Source organism: Sprattus sprattus (genome assembly GCF_963457725.1).
Source record: "Sprattus sprattus genome assembly, chromosome: 5".
Classification (NCBI taxonomy): Eukaryota; Metazoa; Chordata; class Actinopteri; order Clupeiformes; family Clupeidae; genus Sprattus; species Sprattus sprattus.
In genome coordinates, this window is record NC_137924.1 from 41,099,095 (window position 1) to 41,115,248 (window position 16,154).

Sequence of the window (16,154 nt, forward strand, 5' to 3'; positions counted from 1 at the left end):
GTAGGCATTTTAATGTAATTGTCTCTTTCATATAGATAATAATGTATGCTAAATTTTAAAAAGGAGAAGTACATTTTTTCCCCTTTGTTCACCAATTGGTAAATCAATTTATCAACGTATTACAGGGGGAAATGTCCAGGTCACAATCAAAATCATACAATCAAAGCAGTACAATTTTCATTTTGTTAATTTATTGCACGCATTATTAAGTAACACAAAATGGAGCATCGTGCCATTTTCTCTATCCCAGATTCGGGCATTCAGAAATAAACGCAACTGTGGCCTGTCTTTGAACTACGCATTTCTTTTTTAAGGCACGCATAATGAGCTACATCCTTTGTTTAAAGGAATCGTGGCCATGATGTCGGTGGTGAAACATTTACATTTTTAGGTTTTTAATCGTGCATTCATGGTTATTTTCGTCAAAAGACTGGGGCAACTGTCAAAAAAACATTCACACTGCGTTGAAAGTTTTCAATGGTATAGGGAAGGCTATTTAGGGTGAATGTAGCCTATGTCTGGACTGGAATACATACATTTTCAGGACAGGTACCTTCAGATGAATCATTAGACAAAGAAGGACAACACTGCTCGTATGCGGTGACCAATCAAGTCCTTGTGTTCAGAGCCGATGACTGACGATTGGAATTTGAATCAATACAGACTCGTAAAGTAACCAACCGGTGCGAGAGGGGGCAGGGTTGCAAGGCGTGTTCTACAGACTGCACCGCGCGCTTGACAACATAAACAGTACGTGAAGTAGTGGAGAAGGAACAACTCGAAGTCTACTGCATTTGGCTGAGAAAGGTAATAGCTTTGTCACAACAAAATAACATATTTTTACTTATGTTTTTAGGAATCATTTTCCTATGCAGTTTATTTCCTTTCAAAATAATGCACGTTGGTCAAATTGACTACTGTGGTCACCTACCGTTTCGTGGCGAGGTTAGCTGACTGGATAGCTAACGTTAACGTTACCATTGTGTAAAGCATAAGCTAAAAATATAGCTGACGTTGACCAGCATTGGTCATTGGAAAGTAAACCAATTGGAAGTTTAAATCCTGCTTATTCTTTTAAATAGTTCCAACCCGTCCCATTTTAATGTATACAGTTTTCACACCGAACTATGATGTTCACATATGATGTCGCAGTAGCTAAATCTGTTAGCTACCCTTCTGTAGCGGCAGTGGAAGCTAGCTAACGTTAGCTGCACAGCTTGGGCGCTAGCTGGCCCGTTCTTGGGAATAGGGCTAGATGGGGATTAGGCGGGAAAGAAAATGGAGGGACCATTGTTCTTCATGTAGAAGCTAGCTTAGCACAGTGAAGGTAGCTAGCCAACATTCAGCTAACTAGCTTACGTTAACTCTAAATGCGTCACTTGGGCAAGCTAACCGATGGTTTCGATGAATCAGTAGCATCATAACTCGGGACATCACCATGGACCTACGTACAATGTCCAGATACATTTAACGCCTGTTTATTTAACATTTTCAGCTTGCTAGCATTAGCTGAAATAGCTTAACGTCAATCCGGGTAAAGTTAGTTTGAGTTCATCATGTAAATAGACTAAAGCTCCCGGTTTCTTGAATATTGCTATCAGTATATAGTTGTGCTCTATGATTATGTGTTTTATTTTATTTATATATTTAAATAAATAATTATCATTTTCTTTTATGTCAGATTCACAGCCATGGTCAAAGGAGACGTGAACAAGCCCAAGGGCAAGACGTCTGCGTACGCCTTCTTCGTTGCGACTTGCAGGGACGAGCATAAGAGGAAAACTCCGGAGATTCCCGTCAACTTCTCCGAGTTCTCCAAGAAATGTTCCGAACGGTGGAGGGTAAGTCGCCACCCTGTAGAAACGTGAAAGTAATTTTGATTGTGCTTCTGATGGTCAAGTTTAATCATTTGTTTCTATCTCCTCCAGTCATTAACGGCCCCAGACAAAATTAGGTTTGAGGACATGGCAAAGCAGGACAAGGTGCGATACGACCGGGAGATGGTTAACTATGTACCCCCTAAAGGAATGGGCAAGAGGGGCAAGAAGAAGAAGGACCCGAACGCACCTAAACGACCCCCGTAAGCCTTTATGTTTATAAACTGCAATGCTGAGTGATACTTGAGAAATGGGATGAGTGGGCATTCCATGATTGAAATCCCACTCTGAGTTATTTTATTGAATACAAGCTAAATGAAATTTGCCAAAAATTAAACCCCTGGACTCTCTTGTGTGTGTTCCACAGCTCTGCATTCTTCATCTTCTGCTCAGAGCAGCGTCCTGGTCTGAAGGTTGAGTGCCCCAATCTGACTATTGGTGAGATTGCCAAGAGGATGGGCGAGTTGTGGGGCAAGCAGGGTGCCAAGGACCGTGTTCCGTATGAACAGAAGGCCGTTAAGCTGAAGGAGAAGTATGAGAAGGTGAGTTGGTATGTGGATGTCTTCAGTAGTGATAGGGGGTACACAGCAAAGTTCTCAATGAACAGTAATGACTCATGATATCATGCTTAAGCTGCATTTTGAAGAAAGTAGTTCAGTATTTTCATAGAATCGTACAGTAGGGTGACCGTATTAAATAGAATTGGAACCTTTTATCACACGCGGAAGTTAAGTATTATGGCCATGTATGTTGACATGGCATTATAACCGCTGTCTCTCACACACACAGGAAGTTGCAGCATACCGTGCTAAGTCAGGCATGGGCGGTGGAGCCAAGAGGGGTCCCGGTCGACCAGCACCGCCTAGCATGAAACAAGCACTGCCTCAGGATGATGACGACGAGGACGATGATGATGAAGACGACGAGGACGATGACGACGATGATGATGACGAGTAGAGCTCTAATGTGTGTCTGGACCTGCGCATATTTGCCTGTCGCTAAATTTGTGTGCCCTGAAACAGACGGCCTCAGGCTAGGGATGTTTGTGTGTTCGCGTGTGAGTGTGACAAAAGCCCTGTACTGAGGTGTGTTTGTGTCGCGTGTTTGTGTGTGTAGCCAGTTTCAGCAATAACACAGGCGAGATAAGGAATCTCCCTCTACTTTCGTTTTCTTTTTCTTTTTTCCTTCAGTTTTCTTATTTTTTTATCTGGAATTATTTGTAACAAACGTGTAGTATGCAATTTTTATAATAAAATGGTTTTAATTACTTTCAATATCGCCTGGAAGATTCATATAACTGTATGCAAAGACTTGATATCATTACCAAAAAATCCTGTTCTACATTTTCCTGCAGACCCTTAATTGTCAGTAAAGTATAAAGGCTCAATTTGGTGAGATGTAGCTATAAACATCCTGTACATTTGTCCAGTAGCCATATGAACCATTCCACTGGCTTTTCTATAACAGACAAATAACCATAGTTATGTAGATTTTAAGAAATACCTAAGGGCTTCACATTGCAGTTATATATCTAAATCGAATAACTCTTTATTGTCTGAGAACACAGATGGATGGGTATCCCACAGTATAATCATCCAGGGCCTCAGTGACCATGTGTGCGCCCTTAAAAAAAGATGCAGAGACGCAGTTGCCAGTTAATTAAGTACACACCTAGCGCAGGCTAACAACAGTCTTGCAATGACTTCGTGATTGTGAATGTTTATATTGAAACGGTCTAAGAGGTGGCCATTCAACTGTATGGTGATTTCGAACGATGTATTGGTAGTTTCACACGATATTGAATTTTGTTATTTATCCTAGCCTTACTGATTGAAATGGGGTGGTCAAAATAACTCAAACGTGTTGGTATAACGCAATATAGCTTAGCAACCTCCCACATGAAAACGCAGTTGAAACACTTCTCTAGCTTAGTTTAAAAATTAGGGAATGTTATATCCTTAAAGTAACACTATGCAACGAACTGACACTTTTTGAGATATGGTTTTATAGACAACTCGTTTTGGTACCATCCTCAAATTCATTTTGATAGCATATGGTCATGTGAAGGACAGATAAACACCTGTGTCTTCCTCACTAGCCATCCAGGATATGCCCTATGTAGTTCTGTGTAACGGGCTGGCCTGGTACACCTGGCAAAAATGGAAGAAAAGCTTTCTCACGCATGACTTTGCCAACTTAACTGCCCAGAGATAGTGAGTGTGTTGGCCACCTTATATCAGTGTCAGCTGTGCAGTTGATAGGGTTTGCAAGGTTTTAGCATAGCATGCCTTTTGGTAGTTAGCTTACTAGTTTTGGAACAGAACTCTGTATTGCTGCTTCAATGAAGAAAATATGTATCGTTTGTTTATTAGACTATGTATTTTAGCTCAGCTCCTAATGAACTGGCAACGGAGTGGAGGTTTACGATGCTATGTTGTTAGCGTGAACTGAACATTTGCACGAATTTTCCACAAGGTGGCAGCAGCACTACAGTTGGACTCAGGGGCGGACTGGGGGAAAAAAGTGGCCCGGGAGTTACTGTCAGACCGGCCCACTCAATACACGGCGCACGGCCCGCTAAGTGCACGGAGCTCTGCCCACTCAGTACACGCTGCGTTGCCCAGTCAAAGCATTGCACGTATCGACCCAGGGGCTTAGCACCAGATTCTGGGCCCTATGCACAGTAGGTTCATAGCCCCCCCCCCGGCCCCCCCCCCCAAAAAAATGACACGCCCCCTCCCCCCTGACAGTGACACTTTGCAAATTGAGTTAGGAAATGGCTTCCCTTCCTTGCAGGGCCGTTGCTAGGAATTCTGGGCCCCCTGAAAGAATATTGGTATGGGCCCCCGCCCCCGACTTTTCATCGCCAAAGATCTAACTTTTCTTTAGATTATATGTATTATAATTTTTTCTTTATTTTTCTGTTCCTCTGCGTTCTTGACAGTGCCTGACCCAATGCACCCAAGGCCTGGCTCTGTAGATGGCAAAGACAGTGACTTATGTAGACTAAATAAATCTACATTTTGCCATTCATTACAGAATAGAAAGAGCTGAGTGTAAGCTGATGTGTAAGTAATTGCCAATGGTACAGCAGTTCACAAGTCAAAATAGCAAACAAGTGTCTACCTCACTCACTCACCATCATCAGCATCTTTGGGGTGCTGGGGTTGGGGGTCAGAGGAGGCTACAGCTGATTCTGGAGTAGCAGCAAAGGTTTAATTATTTAATTTCATATTGCTTTTGTACACATTTATGGCTATGATTTACGGAACAGCTGATGAAGAACTAACCTACCTAGTCTTGACATAAACATAAATAAAATAAAAAACTAAATTGGCTTATCAATGCCATAGCTCTAGACAAACAGCTTCACTTTAGTATTGCATGAGGACAGCAAGCTGTAAGATTAGCCCCTGTTTAACATTAACAAGACTCATGTCAATAGGCTACAATGGAAAATTGTGTCCAACTGCTACTGGAGTTTTTTGATAGCGTATTATAACGTTTGGCGAATTATAAGTTACTGATCTTTTCTGTGGATGATATTTAGTGGATACATTTGTAATGCCAGGCGATTATTTTACACTGCTGACCACACGTAACGTTAAACATTAGTGTCATTCGGTTAACGCAGAAATGTTAATAGTTGGATAGCACTAGTTCCTAACATTAGCCACTCGAACATCAGGACGTTGGACGAGGCAAGCTATGTTACTTATCATGAACTACAAAGCGCCTGTGCAACTAGCTAAACACTCTCACTTTATTCGGGAAATAAAATCGGCGATATTCTGGGCTACTGATGTGCTCCTGGCTTCTCTTTTCTTCCTCTCCTCTCTTTTTTGGTGTCCCATTTTTTTTTCTGTTTGGGCATTGCTCCTCTACCAACTGGCTGCTGATGCAGTTCGAGAGCAAATACGTTACGCGCATATTCTCAAAACAGTAGCGATCCATGGGCCAAACCATTTTTTTTTTAAAGAAGGGAGTAATGCTCGGAAAATAGAAACTTTTTTTTTTCAATTTTGCTTGATTTCGTGGCTTTGTTTTAACTCTGATGCATTAGTATGAGTATTAGTTAGGCCTTTGCATAATACTTTAGTCATAGAAAGGGAAGTCTACATAATAGGCTACTGGTGTTTTTGTGCCCCCCCCCCCCTGGGCTATGGGCCCCTAGAATCGTCACCACCTTTCACCCCTAAACGACGGCCCTGCTTCCTTGTCTTTTGCTGTAATTAGTGTGCTTGCCCGAAGGGAAGCACAGTATTGTTATCGTCAAGTTTTCTTTATTTATTCTCCCCGTTTTTCTTGCAGCTAACTACTCCTCGCCCGATTGAGCTAGAGACGCCATTCAAACACCAAAACGTCCGGCCCGATCCGGTGCAGGTTTCTATGACTTTTCGTGGCGGTACTCCTTGCCACTCCTTTTTTATTCCTCTTTTTTCATCACCTTTTTCCCCCATAGACTTGCATGGCAGAGCGCTCTGCCATTATGACATCATAATAGGGTCATTAAACTGGCTTGCAGCTGTGCTTCACTGACACCTGCGCCAAATTCAAGGAACCTCGTCTCTCAGTTCCTCTCAATTCAACTTTGAAAAAGAATAAGAGTAACTACAGTTTCTAACCTAGCTACCGTATTTCCACTTCGTTAAGGTGAGTTGAATGGCAGCATTTTCAGTGTACTGACTGAAATTTTAATGGAAACTGATAGTGTTAGCCGACGTAGCAGCTAACGTCTCCCATCCATGGGAGTATCCACTGGCAGTTTCAGCTAGCCGTAACAGGGGATACTTTTCCTTAATTCAAGTTGTGAAGTAAACCTTTGAAGTAATTCATGAATTTAGTTGTGTGGATATAGTGGGTTAAGGCTTGTATTCCTACTACGGTAACGTTAGCTATCCTAGCTGTGTTAAGCAGCTGTAATATCTGAGTACGGGGCTAAACGTAAGCTACCTAGACCTATACGTTGTAGATATGCAAAAGTAGCTTATACTGAAAGAATGGTTACCTTGTTAGCTCACCAGTTCATTTTGTTGCTAATGTGGTTGGAGAGGACCGATAGCGTGAGTTAACATTAACCCGTGTCCTGGGAGTAATGATTCATGAGAGACCTTGAACCATTAGGTTACCTGAAAAACGTTTGAGGATGTACCTGGACACAGCGTAGCTATTGTAGTGTGCTCAGTTTTCGAAAACTAGACTGAAACTAAGAAGGATAACTATGACTAAATGTGACTAAAACTAATATGCATTTTTGTCTTAAGACTGAATCTAAAATAGCTGCCAAAATGAACACTGATAGGGGACCCCTTAATCTGCAATTCATGGTTGCTAGCTCTAATCAGATGTACTAACTAGGCTTATAAGAGAAGACTAACTTTTTATGCCAACGAACACACTAAACCCTTTCACAATAAACAAGCAAACATGAGAGAAAAACAGAGCAAGCACACTCTCGCAGTTCGTTCACAAAATGCATTCTAGTTGTATTTGTTTTTATGTTGCTTGCCAGTTTGTGAACAATTGTGTCTCTCTCTTAATTAGTTAATTTCTCTGTCCATAGTGCTGGATCTTCTGGCATACACTCCCTGGCGCTGCTCTGACTACTTTCTGACCCTTTCACCTTTCTCAGAATCTTCTCTGCTATCACTTCCTTCACTTGTGTCATCCTCTACCACATTTTCTCCATCTTCCTGGACAGAACCCTCTACAAGCATGAAGCATATGATAGATATAACTGTAACAGGCAATTCCAATGTAGCCTAATTTGTGTGACTGAACATTTCTAAAGGTAGAGTATGGGATGTTTTCCTTGAACACTTTTTACTATATTGCTTAAAATCCCCTTCACACCCTGATTGCAACAAAAAAAAGGCACCTTTGGATGGAACAGCCTGTGTTGCTAAACACATTAAGCCTACAGTATAAATAGCTAAAATGATGTACTTTCATTTTAAACTGCTCAACTTGCCTCAAGACCACAGTGTCAGAGGATGAGGGGGGTCTGCATCACCAGCTGCTTCTGAAACTGAGTGCCATGTTTCACAAGTTAACTTTGCTAGCCAACTAATTTGACAGCCTAACCTTATGAACCTATTGAGCCTAGACTAGCCCTACTAAATAAGGCTATTAGCCTAATTATGTTATGGCCCAATAGCAAATATTAATTTAGCCAAATGTTCTAATTAGTATAGACCTACTATTGCAATGGTGTGGTAGGCTATGCATAAAAATGAAAGAAAACCCGCACACTGTTGCTGCAGCTCCCGTGTATTTTATTGGCACAACGTTTCGACCACTGTTGGTCTTCGTCAGGAGTTCGTCAGGTGTCAGCAGCAACAGTGTGGATTTTCTTTCATTTTTACGGATCTCTTTTTACCCTGCACCTGGATTGGATGTGCGTGCAACACACTCTGCAACTGTTGTAGGCTATGCAAACAAACATGTATTTAGAGTTTACCTCAGATTACAGATAGGGCATGTTATTTCTAATTTTGTGTTATGCCGTTTTTAGCAATGACAATCACGGTGGTATTGATTCGTTTTATTACCACATCATGAGTTCATTTAATGTAGTGTGATTGCTTTCACATTTGGGCTCACCTTTCTTAGGAAAGAAGTCTGTTAGTAGTTGCTTTCGGTCTGTGTATGATTCGTTCATTTGTATTTCGATTCAGAACCAAATGACAAAAAAACGAAAAACGGCTTGTTATTTGATTGTTTGTTTCTCAAAAGCAAACAAAAAGCGAATAACGACTTATTTTTTGAACATTCAATGTCATGCTGAGGTCAAAAAATGAAACCTGTTCAAAACGATCAACACTGGTTTTGATTTCTATTATTTAATATGTCTGTTTTCTATGCACCGGATGTTATTTCTGCACACGTACGCGGCAGACAGTTGGGTATGCACCATGGCTGCTTTAGAGACCCACGCAGACTTGATAAAAGAATTGTTTGAATCAGGCAAGACTCACGCTGAGATTTCAAACGCGCTGCAACAAATAGGTGCTGAAAGATGCTCTGAAATGAGTGTCCGACGGTTTTGCACCAATCACAACCTCAACCTATTTATACGTTACGTATACTACCTTTACCATGTTACATGTCATCTGCCTGTCTTTCAGAAATGATAAACCTAATGTAATTTTTTATTATTATTATCAGACGGGCCCATCGTATGGTCGTAAATGTATGACCGGGTACCTGGCTACACAGGGAGTGCGTGCAGCTGAGTGTCGAGTCGGAAATGTGTTGAGGGAAGCTCACCGGCCATACAATGAATTACGGCAACAGGTAGGCCAATTAGGCCTGATCAGATGGGGCTGTCACCCGTTTTAGAATTAATGTTTGTAAGCTTGCATGTTGACAAAAGTTTATATTTTTGTAGGGTGCTCGAAATATAAATCCAGTCCCATACCACGCCGCATACATGGGCCATAAATTGCATATGGACCAGAACGAAAAGTTGGTTATGTTTGGCGTGACGCACGTTCTGGCCATTGATGGTTTCAGCAGTAAAGTTGTCGCTCACTGCAGCATTGTTATGTACGAGGAAGTTTACAAGTAAGACCATATGAACACACACACCCACACAGGGTATTAGTCCTAGCATACGCCCACATTGTATAGCCTATTAACCTTCCATGTGTTTGCTGTTTACATCCAGATCTGCCATGGCAAACAATGGAATGTGGGATCAAGTCAGGGTTGACCATGGCAGGGAATTCTACCTAACCCTTTACATGCAGGAGAAGCTGTCAGGACACAGGCACAATAGTAGCAGGCCACCATACATCTACACTGGTGGGTTTTCACATATAAACTGGGCTTCCACTAAGCAAACAATACGGATAGGCTATGTATCCCTACTAATACACAGGTTGAGGAAAATTAAAAAAAAAAAGATGGGAGAAAGATTACACACTACTCTGTGATACGCAAACAGACTTCTTTTTTTAGAGCCTGGGGTGAGATCACAAGGCAGAATACCTTTGTAGTATTGTGGACTTTAGATATTAATTACGGTATAATTACCACTTTGATATGGAATTGCGAGACTGCGCCACTGAGGGAGTCACCCCCAGACTAATCAAGTTCAAGTTCAAGTTCACTTTATTGTCAAAAATCAGGGTTAACACAGAAGTTTGAAATTGCGTTTGACCAGTCTCCAATGTGCAGTTTAACTAAAACATTTAAATAAGACATTTGACACACACACACACACACACACTCACACACACACACACACACACACACACACAGCTAACCTACTCATACATGAATTTACTTTTTTTTTTTTTCTCTCTCTCTCTGGCACATTCATTCACAATATACATACAGACAACACACTCACCCTTGCAGTTATTTACAAACACTAACATACTGATATAGACATGTACAATACAATACAACACACACACACACACACACACACAGTGTGCAATAGAAGTCTGATGGCTTGTGGAAAGAAGCTGTTACTCAGTCTGTTTGTGTGGGACCGCAGGTTGCGGTACCGCTTCCCTGATGGTAGAAGGGAGAACAGTCTGTGTGCTGGATGAGTTGTGTCTTTGATGATGTTCATTGCCCGCTTGGAACAGTGTGAAGTGTACAGTTCCTGAATGGCTGGTAGGGGTGACCTGATGATCTTTTCTGCTGTCCTCACCACCCTTTGCAGACAAGGCACAACATGACTAACAAGGCACCACAGGTTCACTAGGAAGGACAGAGACAGGGTTAAGGGGAACCATAAAAATCATTTTTTTTTATTAATGCACAAAGGTCTTCGTCAAACACACATCTAAATAAGGGGAAATTACTACACCGTGTACTGTGTCCGGCTCTTCTGTCTGCATGAACAGAATATTATTTATGCATACCTTTAAGTGAACAGTTTTGCTTAAAGCTGCACTGTGTAGTATGGTGGCCAGAGTAGGTATTGCAACTATGGTGCTCATTGAAACTGTGCTTATCTCCAAGTTTGATCTTTTCATTAATATTTACTTAGTAATAAACTAATATTTACAAGTATGACCAAAGTACAGGAAGTTTGCATCTGAAAAGGTTTATGTCTGGGAATTCAAAATGGCAGACATAATGATCCCCCTTTTCATTTATGAAAAGTGCAACTTTCACAGTCATAATGAATACTTATCTGATAGTGGTTGTAATCATTTGTGAGAAAGGTAACATTTGTGAATGGGCAGTAGGATTCTTGAAATAAGCAACTACATTGTAAAAATATTTCACAATGCACGTTTAAACTGTAATGTGCACTTTGAAATACAACCTCCAATATGAAATCATCATTTCACACCATTCCAACTTTTGTCATACATTTAATTTAAATGTAACATTGTACAATACAGAATCAGAACAATAATAAGGTGGAGTCAAATAAACCATATAGAGATTCTCTGGTGGCATAAAAAAGGCAGTCTTTAAAAAAAAAAAAAAATGCATAAGTTGGCCACCTACAATAACAGCATTTTCTGGTACTTCACTTACACAATTCTGAAAACATCCCACCCATTTCCCAACTCCCCTAACCAATGCCATTGAACTACACTTTGCATGAGATATTGATGAAAATGAGTGGATGCAAATAGTACATATTTTAGCATTCAACAATAAGTGCAAAGGCATGTGATATTGATGAAACCTGCACTGAACATGTAAGTGGTGGGCACGAACAGTTTACTCCACCCTTTTGCGAAAGCATCTGTCAGTCCAGTCAGCCGACGTGGGCTAAAATCCTCCCCCCTTACTTCACCATTATACGTTACTTGGCCAGCAGGAGTACATAAACAGGAGTCACACAAAACATTACAGGTTTTCTTGATTGTTTACACACAATTTCTGATACGCCACGAGAAAAATATGAGAATTTCAGCAGCACATATTTCATACTCGTTTACAATCAGCAATCACCACCCCCATTGCATGTCATATTGTGTGTAAACAATAGAGAAAAACTATAAACTGACCACATAACTGAACAATTTACTCCACCTTTTTTCCGAATCGATGGGTATCCCCCAAGAAATTGCCCAGTGCTGCAAGTGCATCGGTCATTCCAGTCAGCCGATGGGGGCTAAAACCCTCCCCCCTACATTTAGGGCAGCTGGAGGATGCCCGACTCCACTCTTCAATGCATCTTCTGCAGCCGATGATGCTGTGGCAGCATGTTGAGGCATACGGTTCGTTGCATGTTTCTGGAAATGGACGAAAACACAATTTTATACAAATAAAACACTTTTTAATCACTTTCTAAACTGGTTAGTCCAGGGATGTTAAACTCCGACCAGGGGACCAAACTTGACCTGTGGAGCCGTTTTATTAGGCGCAAGATCATTTCAAATGTGTATTACAGTTGGCCCACATACACCATTAATATATTGAAAATAGGACTTGATGGTTAAGTTTTGTGCATCATTAGAATTATGAGTGGGTCCAGACTAGTGTAACACACATACAAGCAGATAGAAGTATACGAGACGTTGTATATGGGCCATTCTACCGAATTGATGCAAAGTCATGTCGGATATATTTTGAATTTTTATATGGTTTATTCCCAAAACTTTGTCCGTATGTATATTGTACCATATCTAAAGTACACATATCTAGTAAAAGAACAGTCAAGTTTTATATTGTATTTTCAGAATGTGTTGGAATGTTTTTCCTCTTCCAAAAATTGTCACTACCGAAACGTCACATTTACTATAGTAAAAAAGTATTATTATTGACCTGTTCAGATTGTGTTTCCTTACCTTCTCTGAAGAGTATTTTTACAAATATTTCTTGAAGGTTTTCACAATGAAATCCATAGAAATGAAATTTTTACCAAATTTTCAAGTTCAATTTATCTGTTTCGGTAGTGACTGCACTGTTTCGGTAGTGACTGCACTGTTGGATGGATGTTCATTTCTCTCCCAAAATCATCCAAAAGGTGCTCTGGGCCGCCCTTTAGTCCACACAACACATTTATTTAAAAATGATGGGATTGAACTACTTACCATTTCATTTTGTCACTACCAAAATCATCTGTTGACTACCATATGTTTCGGTAGTGACTGTTTCGGTAGTGACAATTCTAGCTAACTTTAAGCATAAATAAAGAATTCTAGCAAGCACACGGCTTACAAACACATCTTTGAAGAGGTGAACACACATACAAACATAAGATTTTCCATGAAACCCCAAAAGGTTTACTTAATTGAAGAAAACATGCGTTTCGGTAGTGACAATTCTTAAGGTTACACGTCGATTTTCAGACTTTGGAACACATTTATATAAAAACTATGGGATTTAGCTACTTACCATTCACCCATTAGGGACAGAGATGCAGTGTCACTATATGGTCAAAAATGCAGAGTCGTGGCTAAAACACAGGCTCAGCCAATGGACTAAAACTCTTGTGTTTCGGTAGTGACATGAAAACTAGGGACATGATTTTTTGAGTATAGTAAATTGATTTAAAAATTAAACCCACAATAAATCTTAATATTCCAAGTTCTGTTTCAACCTAATCATAAAGATCTTTGAAACTAAATCATTGAAAAAAATTAAAAAAAATTGAAAAGTGTTATTTAAAGGCATTGAAATTTAGATGTCAGGGTTGGGGACAGCTACTTCCCAATAGAAAGTACCCTATAAATGATGATTTTGTATATATTTAGCTTATCACTATCTCATGTAATGCATTGGGTTTATATAGACCATAACATTTTCTAATTTAATATCTATGCCTAAATACCTAATTGTTTTGTAAATAGTTTTTATTGTTGAGGGACTGCATATTACACGAATTCGGTAGAATGGCCCATATATGCTAGTGCTGTCAAACGATTAAAATATTTAATCGCGATTAATCGCATTTTTGTCATAGTTAACTCAAAATGAATCGCGATTAAATTAATCAAAATTAATCGCGATCGCAAATTTTATCTATTCTAAATGCCCCCTTCAAAAAACATTTTTCCATCATTTTTATTTTATTTTAATGCTGTTATCAACATGGAAAAGTGGATTGGCTTGCTTTAAGCAATGTTTTATTTTATTGAAAAACAACATTGCCGAACAGGGCGGTACAAAATACAATTATAAAGTGCACATTTAAGATAAACATGGACTCAGCCTATAGTGCAGTTAAACCATGGCTTAATATTTTTTGCTGCCAGCTGCCTGTTGACATTTTCAGACAACAGTGAAGCTCGCTTCTTTTGTACAACACAACTTTTAAAGGTAAACTTTCTATTCAGAAGCTTTTTATCATCCATTTCGCTGTATCGCACTCATCATTCACTCAAACGTGACGTTAGCCTACTACAAAGTTTGGGAGGGCAAAATAACGTTGATCTAAAAAAAAAAAAATTTTTTTTTTTTTTACATCGCGTTAATCGCGCGAAAAAAAATTTAAATAACGGCGTTAAAATGGGTTCGCGTTAACGCCGTTAATAACGCGTTAAACTGACAGCACTAATATATGCTACAAGTATTATGCGTGTTTATAAAACAATTGGGTTCTAACGCGTAATTTAGCTGTTTCTGATTGGACGAGAGACGTTCCGTGCTATAGGTTATTCGTCAACATACCTACAGTTACGGAACTTTTCACAGCTAAAAATAAAATCACTCCGAGATGAAACATTCGCATTGATGATAACCGTTAATTCAAAGTTTTTAAAATTCCAAACCAAGACGTTAACAATGGAACTATTTTTTGTTGCGGAGAAACAATGGCGAAATAAACCATTTTGAATCAATAACTTCGTGTTGAAATGTTAATTTGTTGACTGTAGAATTGTTTTATAAAAGCAATATAGCACTCGTGGGAGTGGGGTAGGTAAGGGATAATCCCACGGGTGTTGTTGCCTACGGCACTCGGCCTGGCGGCCTCGGTGGCTACGGCCGAACACCACCCGTGGGATTATCCCTTACCTACCCCACTCCCACTCGTGCTATATTGCTTAAGTATTGTATGCAAGATTTCATTGAAAGTTTGAATAAAGTTTGAATTTGATTTTGGCACACTATGATTTTGAGTGCGACACCCCGGGGTTTGGTGGCCTTTTATAAAAAAAAAGAAAGAAAGAAAAGAAAGTCTTACTTCCGCAAATAAGACAGGCGAAGGCATTTCTGACTGCTTCTGCTTGGTCCACAGTGAGGGACACTGTTGTCCTTTGGTCACACGCAGCCAACTTTATCAGCTCCTGAATTTTAGCAGACACCTGTCCCAGACCATCTGACGCAAGCACCAGCTCTTCTACCTTCTCAAAAACCTGATCAAGGCCAGTGTCATCCCGCCGACTGAAAATCAGAGAGCATACAAAACAATTTCAATGGACTTGGAAAAAGGTGGAGGAAGTCGAGCATAATGGCAGCACAGCCAGTGGCCTCCTGAGAAATCCTTCTTTCCTCTCCGTCTGCCAACATCCAGCACAACCCCGAAGCAAACCAGCAAACACCTGACACAAACGCTCGGGCCCTCTCACTACGAAGCTAGCAAGGATATATTAATAATATTCACAGGCCAGTGAGGAGGAGGAATAAGTAAGTACGCCCTTCGATAAGGATCCTGCAAAAGCTCATTAGAGAAGTTCAGACAAACAAGGTTATTACAGTCAATCGCTCAGGTGTCGCTTTGCTACCCTGTCGAGTGGAAAACACACACCATTTATGAATTATGTCTTGATGGAGGCATTGTCTGATGTGCACTATGCCTCACTCAAAATATTTATCTGAAGACCTACAATCAAGTGTTATTGATTTGTATAGATCTCTAAAATAAATCATGTATAAAAGCATGGTTAGAGAAAGTGGTTTAGCAGTTTCACTTCTGTTCCGAGTGGTGACAGCCCTGCAAAAAATACTCAAAGGACAAAGCAAAAAGTCCTCAATAAGGTTAAAATAATCATCCAATGGGGCAACAATGGCACATCAGGCCCTTGTCGGTTTGTTATCATCAGTGAAACAATGAACTGACAAAAGCCTGAGGAAGAAGCTAATAAACTTAAGAATGGCTTCAGAGCAATAAAATACACGTTCTTGAATGTTATACAAACTTGTTCCTCTGATTGTATGTTCAGCTTGTGTTCTCCTCCATATCTGGAAAGCAAAACTCTGAAAAAAGTAACATGCACTGGGTTGCAAGAAATATGTTACAGTGGGAATCGCTCCAAAATATTGTTTGCATCAGGGACAATAATGATGCATTATATTCATCATTGATATGTCATTAGTTTTACCTTTTTGGCCACTGACAACATACTAAACATA

The 16,154-nt window shown here is 40.1% G+C and overlaps 1 protein-coding gene across 1 annotated transcript; it reads left to right on the forward strand.

Moving 5' to 3' along the window:
• Positions 1 to 712: 712 nt before the first annotated feature.
• Positions 713 to 3,151, forward strand: hmgb2b (high mobility group box 2b). The gene is made up of 5 exons (XM_080839356.1): positions 713 to 807; positions 1,682 to 1,841; positions 1,929 to 2,080; positions 2,245 to 2,419; positions 2,667 to 3,151. Exons 2-5 carry the CDS (start codon positions 1,692 to 1,694, stop codon positions 2,832 to 2,834), a joined length of 645 nt encoding a protein of 214 aa, XP_080695482.1. The 5' UTR covers positions 713 to 807; positions 1,682 to 1,691; the 3' UTR covers positions 2,835 to 3,151.
• The last annotated feature ends 13,003 nt before the right edge of the window (positions 3,152 to 16,154 follow it).